Below are 16,246 nucleotides of genomic sequence, written 5' to 3' on the forward strand. Positions count from 1 at the left end.
TACACTCCTGCTGTCGGGGACGAGACAAAGAAGAAGTGTGATATGAAGGACAAGAGGACTCACAACAGTTTCTACCCTCAAGCCATCAGACTTCTGAAAAGTTTATGTAACACTGCTTCACTTCCCACCGCTCCCGATGACTGACTCTGCAGCACAAGGCACAGAGAACTCAAAAGGTTTTAATCTTTTAATTTGACTGATTCCTCCTGCACCTTGTTGTTTTTTTAGTCTGTTGGTTCAGTATTTCTTTCTTTTTTATTTATGTATTGTTTTAGAAAGAGAAATTTGCAAAGTAAGAGTTTCCTTGTGTGGTCTAAACTGCTGCTTTTACTGTACATACGATAATAAACATCTTGAATCCTCTCAGTGGTCTCATATAAAGTAAAAGTGAACATATCGTCCTGAAAGTTGATATAAGAAGCAGGAAAAATGGTCAAGTGGAAGAATTTGAGACGGTTTTAAAGGCTATAGACGACTGGGTGAGAGCATCTCCAGATCTACAGCTCATTAAAAGTGGTTCGAGGAAGCGGAGAACCAGCGATAGGATCATGGATGAACAAGGATCACTGGTGCATGTATGGAGGCTGCGTTAAGAGTTAATATAACTCAAACTGCTAAAAGGTTGTTGCTGGTTCTGAGTCACAACACATGGTGGATCATAGTTTGTTTTGTATGTTGCTGTGCAGCTGCAGACCAGTCAGAGTGTCCATGCTGACCTTTGTCAAACGATGAAAGGTCCAGTTCTCATGTCCACTGTGGACATGAGAACTGGACCACGGAGCAAGTGAAGAAGGCGACCTTCCAGCTGTACAACAACTAACCTTTCTGTAATAGAAAACTCCATGTTATTAATGTGTTATTATTAATTATTAATGCACATTATTGCACTTATTAATCCTTCCTATGTATATAATATATGTTTACATCCGTCTATTTGTTGTACATTTGATCATATGCAAATTCTTTACATTTTTGCTAATTTATTTTATTAGCTTTTCATTTATATTTTATTTTTATTATATTTCACTAGCTTTTTACTTATATTTTATTTTTATTATATTTCACTATCTTTTTACTTATATTTTATTTTTATTTTATTGTATTTCACCAGATTTTTACTTATATTTTATTTTTATTTTATTGTATTTCACCAGATTTTTACTTATATTTTATTTTTATTTTAATTTATTTGTCTAGCTTTTTACTTATATTTTATTTTATTTTACTAACTTTTATCTATATTCTATTTTATTTTTATTTTGTTTTACTAGCTTTTTACTTATATTTTATTTTATTTTACTAGTTTTTTTAACTTACATTTTATTTTACTTTTATTTTATTTTACTGGCTTTTTACTTATATTTTATTTTACTAGTTTTTTTAACTTACATTTTATTTTACGTTTATTTTATTTTACTGGCTTTTTACTTATATTTTATTTTATTTTACTAGTTTTTTTAACTTACATTTTATTTTACTTTTATTTCATTTTACTGGCTTTTTACTTATATTTTATTTTATTTTACTAGTTTTTTTAACTTACATTTTATTTTACTTTTATTTTATTTTGCTGGCTTTTTACTTATATTTTATTTTATTTTACAAACTTTTTTCTTATATTTTATTTTACTAGCTTTTTACTTTATTTTTTATTTTTACTTGTGGTTCTCAAGCTCATTTTTTATGTGCTACTGTGACCAAGCCATTTCCCTTGAGGATGAATAAAGTCTAAGTCTAAGTCTTAAATCGTATTTTCTCTTACATCATGTGGAATTAAAATCTTAAATCTGCTTAATAGGGAAATGAAAAAGGAAAACCTGAAGCCACTTCAGTTTCATAATGTATTCCCTGCACATTTCTATCACACCATAGATGAGCTTGTTTGTATTATTTTCCAGATGTTACTTCATTTGTAATAAATAAACAAATTATTGAGACAGCTGATGTTAAAAACCCTCAATTATGAGTTGGATGAGCAACAGTTCAGGTATTTTAGGGTGAATCACACATTATTAAATCATTCAACACTGATTATTGTTTCATCTTAAGGATTTATACACACCTGTGGCCAAAGGATCAGCTAATCCGACCACTTATAAAAACCCATACCTCACAGTTTGTGACTCACTAATTGTTGGCGATCATTCAGGGATGGCCCAGGAAACTAAACTACACTCACTGAAAACAGACAGTCCAAACTAGCGACATCTTTTATGGGGTAGATGTAAGGGGCCCCCAGGGAGGGTTGTGGAGTATCGTTAGTGCACTGTAGGGCCTTCGTAGGTTTATGGGTTTTGTTGTTTTTCCATTTTACTATATTGTACCTTCATTAAAAAAAATATTTTTCTCTGCATTTAATCCATTTGTTTGTTCACACAGCGGTATGTACATTTGGAGCAGTGGTGCTGTCACATGTGTGGCGCCATAGGAGCGGTTCAGGGAATAGGTGCTTGATAAAGGGAAAGGGAAAGCTAAGACGGTCCTAAAACTGATTCTTGCAGTTCATTCTGTGCATGCAAAATATGTTAAAAATAAAAGAAAATAAGTAAAACGTGTCCGGATGTCTGTTTGGTGTGCTTTTTAAGCCATATTGGTACAATCTGTGTATTTTTAACATGACTTTTGTTCATTTTATTGTGTGCATTTGTGCATTTAATGAAAACCTTGAACAGAAATCAGTTGCATGAATCATCTGCTGGATATGTGGTGTCTGTTGAGATGCAGCACCGCCTCCCACTGGTTGGATTTGACAGAAAAGAAGACCGACTAGAGACAACAAACGCACAAACCCTCCGTATTCTATCTAAAGCCACAGTCGATCACTAAACAGAGTAAAGTCTTCTGGTTTCGAAGCAGAAATGCTACGAGGTGTGAGAGATACCAAGAAACTGTCAACCGTGAGAAGCGTGTGTGAGCTCCGTGTCTCTTTGTGCCACGACGAGGACAGTTTCTGTCATGTGGTTTGTGGGAAAACCCGTATTGGATCTCCGTGGTCACCTGGGCAAAAGAAACTGAAAAAAGTGCCGTTAAAGGATCTGATTGGCAGCAGGTGAACGGCAGAGAGGTGTCATAATGCTCCGAGCGACTGTCAGGAACAATGAACCCCACTGTGTTAAAACGCCAGTGAAATAACCTGCGCGTAAAAAGCTTTTAGTTCAGAAATAAATCGAGAAAATGTCAAAAAAATCCACATTTAACCATTTACACGAGCAGTCACGTGAATACTAGATGACAATATTTGAAATCTGACAAAGATAAAACAACAATTATAGCCACAAAACGGCGCATATTTCTCTTCCGTACTAAATCGTGAACTAGTCCACTCCATATCTTATTGAGCGCATGTCGCAGCCCGCAGCTTAGCGCGGACAAACAGCAGCTGTGCGCCGCAGAGCAACAAATAAAGGACAAAAAGAAATCCGACGATCTGTGTAAAGGAAACAACCTTCAATCCAAGCATCCAGCAGTTCATCTAAAAGACAATAATAATCTTAATCTCGGTCTCGGAGAACCACCGCTCCCTCCGAGAAGCTGCGTAAACGCTCGGGAGTGTTTCGTTTTTTTTTTTTTGTTTTCCGCACAGACGCAGACAGCTCCTCCTGCTCCGCAGCGGCCTCCATTTTAGCTCCTCGCCCGGTCGGTGCCTCACGTGTCCTGGACTGTCTTCCTCACATGACCCGTGTGTTTGTCCCCGTGATCAGCGCTTCCATCTCCGTAAATCGGTGTCGTTGAATATCGGCGTTGAACACCCGCAAAAACCTTCATGGATATGCTGGAGCAGAGTCTGGACAACTCGGCGAGGTGAGAGGCTGCTGCCCGCTTCCTGCTCAGCTATGGCTGCACGGCCTAAACCTCTAAACCTCATATTTTTTCCTCCCTACAACGCAATGCTGTTAATAAGCTCCCTGCTCTGGATACTTTTAAATATTCACCGTTTTTGAGTTGTGTCTTCCGGTTACAGCTTGTGCGCAATAATGCTTTCTGCAGAACAACTGTGCGCCTTTTTTTTTTTTTGACAACTGTTTTAATAGACAATGAAAGCAAATGCACAGAAGCTATTCGTGTCTATTTTTAGACTGACATGTTGCACTGTACTGTTGCTGTAACTGATGCAGCTCTGTTGGGATTAAAATACTTAAATCAAATTACACAGAATCAAAATCTGGATTATTAATATTATTTGTGGAGTTTCTGTTTCACTTTTTGCAGCTAAATAAAACGATTCTACTTCACTCTTTGTCCTCAAATAGTTGTAAATTTCCATTGAGAGTTGTTGAAAACTTCTGTATTTAGATTTTACAGTAATCTCCTCCTCTTGTAGCCGCCTGGGGGCGCACTGTTTACCTCCATTTACACTGATGATAAATAATCTTATTTCTGAGAAACGTGTGTTTTGGCTTTTATCTTGAAATTGACTCATTGTGCTGTTGTCTTTTTGTTTTAGTCACGACAAACAGGAAACCGAAGAGGTGGTGCAGTTACAGGAAGGTGGGAGTCTCGTGTCTTCTCATCCGCACAAGCGAAACAAATAATCTGCTCAAATCTGAGTTTCAGTGCTCATTGTAGAAACTTGTGAGACAGGCAGTTTTTTTTCTTTGTTGTTCTTGTTTTTAATGTCACCGTCTGGAAACGTGTTGTCGGGTCTGCGTGTTGCAGGAGAGACGGTGGGGGCCGACGAGCACACCGCAGTGACCATCACAGGCGTCCCGCAGGCTGCGTTCACTGACCACAATGTGCAGTACCAGTTCCGCACAGAGAACAATGGAGGACAGGTGAGGATGAGCGACCTCTCACCTGTGCTACAACATCCTCCTGGTGTTGGCTTGTTAGTCGTTTGTGTTTGCTCAGGAAGGAGTGGATGATCTTTTAAACGATGTGAGTTGGTTGGACTCCAACGTCTTTCCAAAAATAAAGTGCACAAACCTCACCTGTGATCAGGTGTGTGAGATGTTTAAACTGGACTAAGGCCACCTGGACTTAGACATCAATATATACAGTCTCCTGACTGCTGATAGTTAACAGTGGCAGCAGTCATATAATATTAGTATATTAGTTTTATTACAACAGAGATTGAAAGCTGTTAAATTAGTACAGAGTTCATTTTATACAAACGCATCAACTATAATTATTCAGGAGTCATTCTTTTACTTTTGTATTTCTACTTGAATAAAATATCAATCGCAGGATTTGTACTTGTAATGTAGTATTACTTCTTCCACCTCTGTGTAACATCAGCATATTAAGAGTAGTATTAAGCCCCGTCTGCGTATAAATTGATCCGCGTGTCGTCCGTCGTGTCGTAGCTGACGGTTTCTAGTCTCTAGTGGACGACCAAGCTCTGGTTGCCGAGGCAACCCTCTTGTTTATTTCCCCAAGTGGAATTGAAACAAACAGAACATAAAAATATTGCCAGTGTATAGTCACAGCTATCTCTTCTCTTTGTCATCTCTCTCTGTTTGAAAAGATAATGCAGTCAACACCGCCGCTGCTCCCACATTCGTCGTTCACAGCCTTCAGTTCTGTTCTCAAGTCTCTTGTTATTTTCATATGCACATCTGATATTATGTTTTTGTCCAAAGACCTCACATTGCATCTTCAAAGGAAACTGACAGATTTTTCTGTTTGTGAATCGCTACAAGTACGACTAATGCGCTTCAGGAGACGTATGACACAGATACAAGCGCGTGATAATCAATTACTCACATGTGGCGGCTTAGCACGAACCGTAAATGACGTAAAGGACTGGAAAAAAATGTTTATGTCTGTATGAGATCATCGAGATGAAGTCCTCCTTAAAAACGATCTAGTTTCATTTTAAACTATTTAAGTAAAAACCAACCGCAAAGCTCTTAAACTGCTCCGCTCTGTCTGCAGGTGACCTATCGGGTGGTTCAGGTAACGGACGATCAGTTGGAAGCAGCTGACGGGACCGGAGCCGTCAGCGTCGTCTCCACAGCGGCGTTTGCCGGCGCCCCTCAGGCGGTGGCACAGGTGAGCAAACATTAGTTAAGGTGGAGACGGTTCGCAGCAGTCCTCAGTGTTATGGAAGTGCTCACATCCTGTTGGAGCGCTTCCATTTTAAATAAAAATGTGATCTCATCGTGATATTTATAATTCATATTGCTTGAATATTTAACATCGAAGTTCATCTCGGGTGGAGTTGTCATGTAAGCTGCCATCTCTGCTGCAGCTTGCTCCTATGTACAAATCAACTACATATAGCGTGCCAAGTTAATCTGTTCTCTAAATGATGTACGTCACCCTCTGACCTCAACATTTACACAAAATAAACCTTCTTGGTGCAGTCACAAGAAAATCTAAATCCCTAATAATAACTTAACGTCCGTCCAGATCATGATGCACACGCAAAAAAACAGCGCTGTTCTATGAGAGACGGCAGCTTTTAAAATATTCTACACCCCAAATGATGCTAGAGTTTATTTACGTACAGACCACCAAGCTGTGATCGGATTTGAAGAGCGGGCTGGGGGCACATGTGGAGGCGCATTTTAATGCCAGGTGTAGATGTTAATGCTGTGTCTGATTCCTGGTGTTTTAAGTTTTATCGTCTCCCGTCTTTGCAGGCTGTAATCCAGAACCCCTTCAGCAACGGGGGCAGTCCTGGCGGGGAAACCGTGGGGGGAGAAACTCGCTTTGCTTATTTCCCCGCCGCCACCGTTAGCGATGGAACGGCTACGGCCGTGTCGGTGCAGGCCACCGCCGACCCAACGATCACGCAGGCAGGAGGTGAGAAGACTCTCAACATTTATCATTTGGTAGAGAAATACGATCAAAAGTTATGAGATATGACTAAATACATGGTTTAATCCAGGTCAGTTTTACGTCATGATGAGCCCTCCTGAGGTGCTGCAGACGACGACCCCTCGTACCATCGCGCCGCGCACACAAACCTACACTGCGTGAGTACAACACAACACTTCCCCACACTTTGATCCCCACCCCCTACCCCCCCAAAAAAATCACCACAACTCTTCCCGCGTGTTTGGCCGACTTCTCACCTCAACATTTTCTCACACCTTTCCCCTGTATCGGACTGGATGTTCTTCCTTCACCTCTTGGAATGATTAGTGTTGTTCGTATGTGTACAAATGAAAACCTAAATTTGAAGAAAGAAAGAAAAAAAAAAAAAGAAAAATCAATATCCATCGTTTAAAACACCCAACATCTGAAAACCACACTCTGTCCCACTTACCTGCCATCCCCAGAGACCTTGGTGAAAGCGAGATGTTGCAGCATGGCAGTTCAAACTGGTGAGAAGAACTTTCACATACGCCCCCGTCCTGTGTTGTAGAGACAGACGTTTGGTGGTTCACTTATCAACCGGTAGCCCTCCTTGTGATGGAACACACATAAAAACCACAGGCTGCTTTTAGGCTGTGTTCAGACTGTTTGATCAAATCTGTTTTCATAAAGTGTAAAGGACACCAGATCACACGATTCCAATTAGACGTCTATGAAAGCTCTACACTGTAAAAACTGAAAACTAACTAAGATGAAATATCTTAAATCAAGGCTTGTGTTTTTTTTTTGTCTACCAAGATAATTCTTCTTACTTTGTAGTTTTTGAGCATTTGACTCACTATTAAGTGTTTTATTCCTAGATTAAAGCTTAAAATGAGAATTATTATTATATTTTCCTTGCTTCAATACAAATCTGCTTTTTTTTTTTAGTGTAAATCCACTACTTTGGAGATATCTGTGGGTTCTTCGAGGCTAGATCTATTTGTTTGGTTTTAAAAACTCTTGGCGAGTCAAATTTTCCTGTTTCGCATTTTTTTTAAGCTGAGTTTTTTTGCAGTGTAGATGCTCAAACCAAAAATGGCGTACAACATGAAGAACAGCAGCCAAAATAAATTATCTCCCCGCTCTTTGGGGGAGAGGCTTCTTCACTGCGGTGTGTCAACTGAATCTCCACAACGAGTCGTTGCAGCCCTAAAGCTACCAGACTATTTGAAGCTATTTAAAAAATGTCACGAGCTCTGTATTTACTGACCTCTACGTTACCACAGCAACCCATCCTTATAAACTGGTGATGCCCGGACTCACAAATCAGACCATAGCACTTGCAAATAAGTGCGGACAGTCCGTCTTAAAAAAATCTGATTTGAACAAAGCAACCAGGAGGTTAATATCTACAGGTTTGGTATCCATCCTTCATGATGAGACCAATAGTAAGCTCCTGTATTTAGAGTCTGGATCATTCAAAGCGCTCCCTTCAGACGACTTAAAAGATCCTGCACCTTTCTCTCCAAATGTCAGAGCTTCACCCACAAAAAAATAGTTCAGGATGTCTTTGTTAAAATGCATATTTGACAGCAGGGTATTTGGATTTAGCTGAGGTATTAGACTTTTCGTGTGGTTCATAGTCATGGTAATGTTATCGGAAGTGATTTTTTTTTTTTAATCTATAGTTTCAGTGTGAAGTGTTTGGTTTTTCTTTTGTGTCTTTACAGGAAGGTGGAGGGTCCACGGGCGCCGAGGGATGAGAGGCGAAGGGCACAGCACAACGAAGGTGTCTAGTCGGCATTAGTATTCAGTTTTCTTCTCTTATAGCTCAGGAAATTTAGATTTAAATGTCTATCCACAAACTGTTTGGGTTGAATTATTGTTACGAGCGATTGTTGGATATATTGGATTGAGAAGGACTTTTTGTGTTTGGCAAAAAGAAAGTTTTATTCCTTGTTTCTCTAATTTATATACTGTGAATCTCTGTGTTTTGTGTTTTTGCAGTGGAGAGAAGAAGAAGAGACAAGATTAATAACTGGATTGTCACGCTGTCAAAAATTATCCCTGACTGCAGCGTTGACAGCAGGACCGGGGCGGTGAGCACAGCGGTGATTACAACAATAACTTTTCTAACATAATATTTAACGATAACCTGTTTTATTTTAAACGACTGCGTGAACGGTGACGAGACGGAAGATCGGGGCGTTTTAAGGTCACACGAAGTTATTGCACTTGAAAGCAACTCCTTCAGGTCTGTGACATTTTTAAATTTGCTTCCATCAGCTCCTCACCGTGGTGCCGTGCATCCTGTCTTTTCACCTAATTCATGCTTGCATAAGTGACGCTGAGTCAGACTGAAACACCAGGTGTAACCACAGCCAAGGACTCAGGCAGCACCTATTAAACAGAAAGAGATAATGAAATGTTTTTATTGCCGAAGGAGCGTTTGGTAAAGAGTTTAGTGAGCGAGGGAAAAACTGATAATGAAGGATGAGTCACGTTACACGCATCTGGGTTTTCATCGTCTGACCGTGTCTGTGTTCCTCAGAGTAAAGGAGGCATCCTCTCCAAAGCTTGCGACTACATCCGCGAGTTACGTCAGAGTAACCAGCGACTGCAGGAGAGCTACAAAGAGGTGGAGCGAGTCGAGATAGACAACGAGCTGCTTAGACAACAGGTTAACACACAGTCTTATCATTCATGCAATGCATTTATGGTCCTTCTTTTAATAAACTGTCATGCAACCAACTCTGCCATCAATAAGCTTCGCTCATTTTTTGCATGCATCGTGTGCATCAAAAGCTTAGCATAATTTACCCCCATAACTGTTATGTAACAAACCCTGCAAGGATGAATGTGAGTGGCATTCCTTTCAATCTGTTCATCGTCTAATAATCTGTGTCTCTATCTGCTTTGCGTTTTTCTCAGATTGAGGAACTAAAGAATGACAACGCACTTCTTCGAGCCCAGCTACAGCAGCACGGCGTGGAAGTCAATGGAGATGCAACGCCACAGTGATTGTGGACTGGACACACGCAGCGTCACAAACACAATGTCCTCCCACCCAACCTGAACAATGCCGGGGCAGGACATGACAATGAGAGACGATTTTCTGTTCCAAAATTGGACAACGGGCCAACAAAACCACGCGCAGGGCTCCAGACGAACACTGTAAACTGAAAATGCCTCCTCCACCTTGCAGCGTTTCAAAGGCTGGACGCCCTGAAATCCGTTAAATGTGTAGCTAACTGAACCTCTTCTGCTTCATGGAAAACGACCTCTGCACACCACCACCACCACCACCATCACGCTTGCACCAAAACCTTCTATATACTTTAAGTTATGATCCTGCCACCGACAACCTACTTTTAATGACTTCACCTTTTTTATCATAATTCAAACTCCTTCATTTTTTGTTGACTTTTGCTGTGTTTGAAACTACTAAATGTGACATGAATGATAGATCCCATTTTAATTTATTAGTCTGTAACAGATGTGTACAGAGAGTGAGAAAGAAAATCTGCATTTACCCCAGCATACACAATATTTCTGATCATGATCACCACTGTCTTTTGTATTTGTGTGCCGACACTCCAGCCACCAGGCTATTTTTTTTTTTTTGTCGGAAAATTACAGAAACTATAACACATTTTGGACGGTCAAAGTGTAAGCATGGAGGTTTTTATTTTTAGTGCAAGGCCTTAATAGAAGCCTGTTGGGAGAATCTAGGTGTTAACATAGCTCAGGTAATTGGGATAGTGCACTGGCAAGTGGTTCCCAGACTCGATGAAGTCCTTGTATAGAGAGTTTAGATCTCATTTGTGTCCCCATTAGGTGCAGTGTACAGATAAAAAATAATACCAAGGTTATTTTTAACATGTGAATCGTTTCTGTCGGGCATTAAAGCACAGTTTGTTTGTGTATCTGCTTAATGGCTCCCTGAGGCACTGAAATGGAGGTTTGGGCATTTGAGGTCTTGGGTTTGAGGCCGGCCTCTTGTTTTGGCCCACCAGTCCTGCTGCATTTTAGTGGACAAGCAAGGTGGCTTTTTGTTTTTGTTTGTTTGTTTTGTTTTGAAATATTCCCGAATACTTTGAAACTTTCGGATGCGTTGCCGCTGACTCATCAAACAGCCACGGTCAGGATTGTGCTGAGGGGGGATCGCAGGTGATGTAACTAACCAGCTTTTGTCTTCACTGAAAGTCACCACAGCATGGAGTTATAACCACTGGCATGACTAATTCTGATACTACAATTAAACAGAAGTGTTTATACCCGAGTGTTGTTCATTACACAAGAGGTTTTTAAGTTGTTTTGCAGCAGTAAACCTGATGTGAAGACCGGAAGAACTACTTTGATGAAAGTTTTTTTTTTTTTTTCATGCAGTTACGGCTTCTCAAATCTGTAGATGTTCTGCATTTTATTATAATATCTTTAATTTATTTGTAATTATTTTGCAACACTAGAGGTTCACTAACAGGCTATGGGCTACTGTGTGTGATGGTGTCACTTTGGGGTTTTAGGAAACTGCCTTTTGCATTGTCCTTGAAATGTTCTATTGATTTGAGAAAATAATTTGCAGATTGAGCTGTTCTTATATTAATTACCATTATTTGCTGTCCTATGCATAATATATAAACATTACAATAGTAAAATGCTGCTATGCTCAAACTGATAGTACATAACAATATATGAAAGGTAATTTTTCTGATTTGGGTACGTTTGCTTTTTATACTTTATGTACAATTTATCTTAGTTTAGTTTTAAACGTTATGGGGTATTTTTACAGGAAGAACTTTGTGTTAAGTACTAAGAATTAGCCTTATACGTTAACTAAAGTACTACTAGTAATATTAAAACTTGTACTTACTGGAAGTAAAGAAAAATACTTCGTCCTCCACCGCAGTCTGACCCTTTCTTAAGCTACCCAGCTAGCTTCAACTCGTTAACCGATTAAACGTATTTTAATAATTAAAAAGTCTTGGAACGTTGGTTGTGTCGGCTCGTTGCCCGGAGACGGATTCTGAGTGGCCGTTACCAAGGAAGCCTAATTCGGGGGAAAAAGCCTGCACGAGCCGACTTTCAGAACATTCTAGAGCTCTGGTGAGTAAAATTCGATAACAAACAGTAAAAAAAAAACGTAATTTAAAGTTTGTTGTCGCGATGATTCGTGTTTCGGCGTCATAGTTCGCAGCAAAACTAATACGAGAACCGTGGAGTGTTTGGAAGTAAATATCGAATTTAAGGACTTGAAGGAACTAAATTCGTTTAAAAGATCACAGTTTTCACTAATTATTTGTTTAAACGAACGTTCTGTTGTTGTCGTTAAAGCTTTCAAGGTTTCCCTGGTGTTTTACAGCGATGTAAAGTTGCCAAATAGCCTACATTTACTCAAGTACAACATACCTACTAAGTACTTAGAGTATTTACATATAAGAAGGGCACTGCTTTTTATTGCACTTTAAGTATTTGCTAACTTTTAGTTTGTAGTTACTTAAATCTAATAAAATATTGTAAATATATAAAATAATTATAATTGAAATAATAATGGAAACTTATAAAAGTTGAATGAAAATTGTCATTTTTCAAACGTAAAAAGCCAAATCTTTCATGGTTCCAGATAGATGTTACGGTCTTTTCTTCTGAATTATTTTATTGTTTTTAATTTTATTTTTGGTTGGACAATACAAAGACTGGGGATATTTCACTTTAGGCTTTGGGTAAATTTGACAGGCTATTTACAAACCAAATTTTAATTAAAAGTGGCAATATTAAAAAAGAATTGTCAATAATAAAATTAATTATTAGAAGCTAATAGTGATTCCCCTAATAAGCTAACATAAAAGCCTATGTTATATTTCACTCACTGGAGACTTTTCTTTGCAGTAATACAATAATTTGTCATTTCCTGTTTTATGTTCGTCATGGTCTCACTTCAGCACTAACTACCGATTAAATCTAAATTAATTCATTGTGTTCTAATGTGTCTGACTTATATGACTCTTCTGCGCAGCATGATATAAGAGCTCCTCTGCACTTATGTTTGTTGGTGTTGAATGGCACTGAACTGAATGACATCGATACACTTAAGAGACACTAAAAAAAAAAAATTTAAATACCAGACGTTCAACTATTCACCTCTGTCTATTCAGCAACAGGATGTCTACATTTCCTGCAAAGCCCGGCCTACGCCACAGTGTGTCAGAGTGGAACAGCAACAACCGCCAGCTGTCCGCCACGGCTCAACATGAGCGACATATTTCAAATGTGATCCGGCAGGAAGGGAGGTCGCTACGCAACGAGACCAACTGCAAGGTGGGTTCTTACAGGATGCAGGATGTGTGATGGTCAGCTTCAACAAAATGTCCTTCTTATTCAAGGTACTTGGTGTAAGGTGATACAGATGGGGTCATGGCTGGCTGAGGAAACTAGGAACCCCAGTCAATGCTAGGGAGAAGAGGATGGATACATGTTGAGAGGGACTGTCTAAGGCTAGCATTGGAGGATGAATGGATGGGGGGTGGGGGTACCAAGTATCAGTAAACCCGACAAGCAGCTAAGGGGTGTTTGGGGTGTAGCCCTACTCTATCATCTTAGTTAACTTAATATTTTTTAACTGCTCCCTTTTGTCATGATGTTGCACCTCTTCTCTGCAGACGTCCTGGGACGAGAGCGACACCTCTCGTAGGCTGAGTGACCGGGTTTGGGATGTTGCTCGATGGAAGGAAGTGTTGGAAACTTGCGCAAAAAAAGTGGATGAAGAGATGGAGGCTTTGACTCTGGTGATCTTTTCCAAAATCTTTGATACATCTTAGAGTTATTTTTTTTCATGCGTTCAAGAAACTCTTCATGCACCTGAAAGTGTAGGTTTGTCTTGTCCTTACTAAATTCAGCCTTGGTTTGTGTTGGGGCAGTCTAAAGAGCAGACGGAGCAGGCCCTAGCTGCTACCGCCGTTCCTCTGGAGGTCAGTACCGAATGTGTGACACTGAGGGAGGGACGGCGGGATTACGAGCTGGTCATCGACCCCGTGGACGAACAGCTGAAGAAAGAGGTGGAGCTGATTGAAAGAGTGCAACAAGTCCTGCAGCAGCACACGGACAAGGCCTTTGAGCAGCTGTGGTGAGGGGCACACAAGTTTTCATTCATTCATTCATTCATTTTTGAATCACACCTTTTTGACCACTAGCCTTGTTTCAAAGCGTTCTGCAGGAGGCTCGGCACCAGCTGACCGCCGATCTCCAGAACAAGATGGACGCTCTGGATATTGACATGTCCTGTTTGTCACTTACAATAAAGTCGCCTCAGATCTCTCTGAAGACCAACCCGACTCGCATACCATCAGGGTAATCTTAGTACGAGGGTGCATGTGGAACATAATGTATATTTTTACAGTATTTTACAGTTTTAAAACCTCTGTCTTTGTTGCAGGTCCTCCACCCCTCAGGAGTGGGTCCAGTTCAGTCAGTATAATGTGGCTCGTGCACATGAAGCCATGCATTTATCTCAGCAAATAAGGGAAGACATGAGCCTCACCAGAGCTCAGGTGGGTATGATGCAACTGACTTTTTTTAGCTCAAATTTACAGAATAACGATTATTCCAGTATTTTGTTGTATGTAAAATGTAAAATAATTCAAACTAATTGCGGGTAAATTTACTAAATTGGCCACAGATACAGATGTAAGGGGTGTTTTCATTGTTTCTTCACCTGAAAAAGTTAATTTGTGGCTTCACCTTACCCTAACCCTTGTAAATATTACAGAACCTCAGTTCAGAGTAAGACTGTCTGATTAGTTTGTGAAAAACTAAAAGAATTTACATTTCTATCTATCGTTGCCTAGAATTTCTTAGATAGTCAAAAAGATCTTGATAGTACTGTACTCAAAGGTGCCACTGAACTCATTCAGCAACCCCTTGACTATAACGGTACCAAGACTTTATAGAAATACCACAAAGCACACATATTCTTAGTTTTAGTAAAATTGCACCAGGTGGACTCTGCATTGGGCCATTTGGATAACCAAAGTGTTCTCAACTGGATTTTTACCTCTTAAAAGGGAATCAGTCCCACTATATGAGGCAATGTAGGCATTTTTCAACCTTCCAGCCATTTAGCCATCAAATTCTACCATTGTGCACATTATAGAATCCATAAAAATACTGATATTTCCTCCATATGGAGCAGAGGGAATTGTGAGTACTACATTCTTATTTTTTAACTAACATATCCAAATTAGTAACAAACAAATACTCTTTTAATAAAATACTCTTGGACAGTTGTTTTTATTGGTTCAAAGCCTGATATTTTAGAGACCACACACCCTATTGTATGACCTGTGCTGTACCGGCTAATGGATTTATTGGGCGTAAGGGATTAACTGATGATAATATCAAGAACCACATGATATGGCATATTTCTGATTAATTCCTACTCTGTTTTTTTTTATTATTATTATTTCTTAGCTGCAGAATGAGTTGGAGACTCAGAGCAGAGCCACTGAGTTTGCTCTCCGCAAACGCAATCACCATGAAGAGCAGGCCAGAGACGAGCTGGAGTGGCAAATAAAAAATGTAAGAATAGCTCAGAATATTTATCCTTTTAACTCCAGGTTTGGCTCCATACACTGGAAGAAGAAGAAGAAGTCTTAAATCAGCTATTTTTTTGTGGAGGGCAAGTGATTATTAGTTGAATATTTTGCATCTGTGTGTAGACTGTGAATGAAATGGTGGAAATGGAGAGCGACATCCACGGCCTGGATGCAGATCTACAGGCGAAAACTGCCTCCTTAAAGCTGGCTCACACCAGACTGGAGACCAGGACCAACAGACCCGGCATGGACCTGTGCAGAGACGAGGTTCATATATTGCACATAGAGTTGTACAACAAGGCTATTAGCGGTAGAAATATGTGACTAATCTTTCTAATTCTTCTTCTTGTTGGTTTGCAGGTGCAGCATGGACTCATTAATGAAGTCCAGCAGCTGGAGGCAACGATCATGGCTCTGAAACAGAAGCTCGCTGAGGCTCAGTGAGTCCCCGTTGTTACTGTGAAGAGGAAGCTAATTGCTTATCCATTTTTTGTGTAATCTAAAACTTTCATCCCTTCTTGCTTCTTTCATTCACCTCGTCCACACTCAGGCACTCTCTGCAGAAGATGAAGCTGCATCATTCCCGCATGCTGCAGGATCTCTCCAGAAAACAGGAAGCTCTGTCTCTGGAACAACGAATCATGAACACCCGCACGCGACTCGCTTCACCCTCCTGCTCCGATAAAACCCCGGCGCTAATGGTCCCGCTCACAAACTCCAGTGGGAGGAGCCACCTGCAGCTGCTGGCTCAGTAGGAAGATTTCATTCATGATTCTGATGGAAAGTGATTTAACGCTAAGGGTGAGTCATTCAGTTATGTGTTTCATCCTTCTGCCATCTTCAAGAAATGGGAATGACACCAAAATGTTTTGTCCCTACATGTATCTGAGCTTAACACAAATTAATTAATT

At 40.0% G+C, this 16,246-nt stretch overlaps 2 protein-coding genes across 3 annotated transcripts; both read left to right on the forward strand.

The window, feature by feature from the left end:
* Positions 1-1,967: 1,967 nt before the first annotated feature.
* usf2 (upstream transcription factor 2, c-fos interacting) lies at positions 1,968-11,654 on the forward strand. 2 transcript variants are annotated; one of them, XM_084563944.1, is made up of 11 exons: positions 1,968-3,801; positions 4,445-4,488; positions 4,657-4,772; positions 5,875-5,991; positions 6,585-6,747; positions 6,833-6,920; positions 7,227-7,271; positions 8,475-8,533; positions 8,752-8,855; positions 9,296-9,424; positions 9,676-11,654. In XM_084563944.1, the coding sequence occupies exons 1-11, from the start codon at positions 3,764-3,766 to the stop codon at positions 9,763-9,765; spliced, it is 993 nt and encodes a 330-aa protein (XP_084420070.1). In that variant the 5' UTR covers positions 1,968-3,763; the 3' UTR covers positions 9,766-11,654. The 2 variants fall into 2 exon arrangements, with proteins under 2 accessions (XP_084420070.1, XP_084420071.1); XM_084563945.1 differs by lacking the exon at positions 7,227-7,271 and having other exon boundaries at positions 1,969-3,801.
* A 1,245-nt stretch (positions 11,655-12,899) lies between these two features.
* Positions 12,900-16,174, forward strand: tekt2 (tektin 2 (testicular)). Its single transcript, XM_084563920.1, has 9 exons — positions 12,900-13,062; positions 13,404-13,529; positions 13,662-13,867; positions 13,948-14,091; positions 14,177-14,291; positions 15,211-15,318; positions 15,459-15,602; positions 15,696-15,775; positions 15,886-16,174. Exons 1-9 carry the CDS (start codon positions 12,907-12,909, stop codon positions 16,088-16,090), a joined length of 1,284 nt encoding a protein of 427 aa, XP_084420046.1. The 5' UTR covers positions 12,900-12,906; the 3' UTR covers positions 16,091-16,174.
* Positions 16,175-16,246: the final 72 nt, after the last annotated feature.

Source organism: Chelon labrosus (genome assembly GCF_963514085.1).
Source record: "Chelon labrosus genome assembly, chromosome: 16".
Lineage (NCBI taxonomy): Eukaryota > Metazoa > Chordata > Actinopteri > Mugiliformes > Mugilidae > Chelon > Chelon labrosus.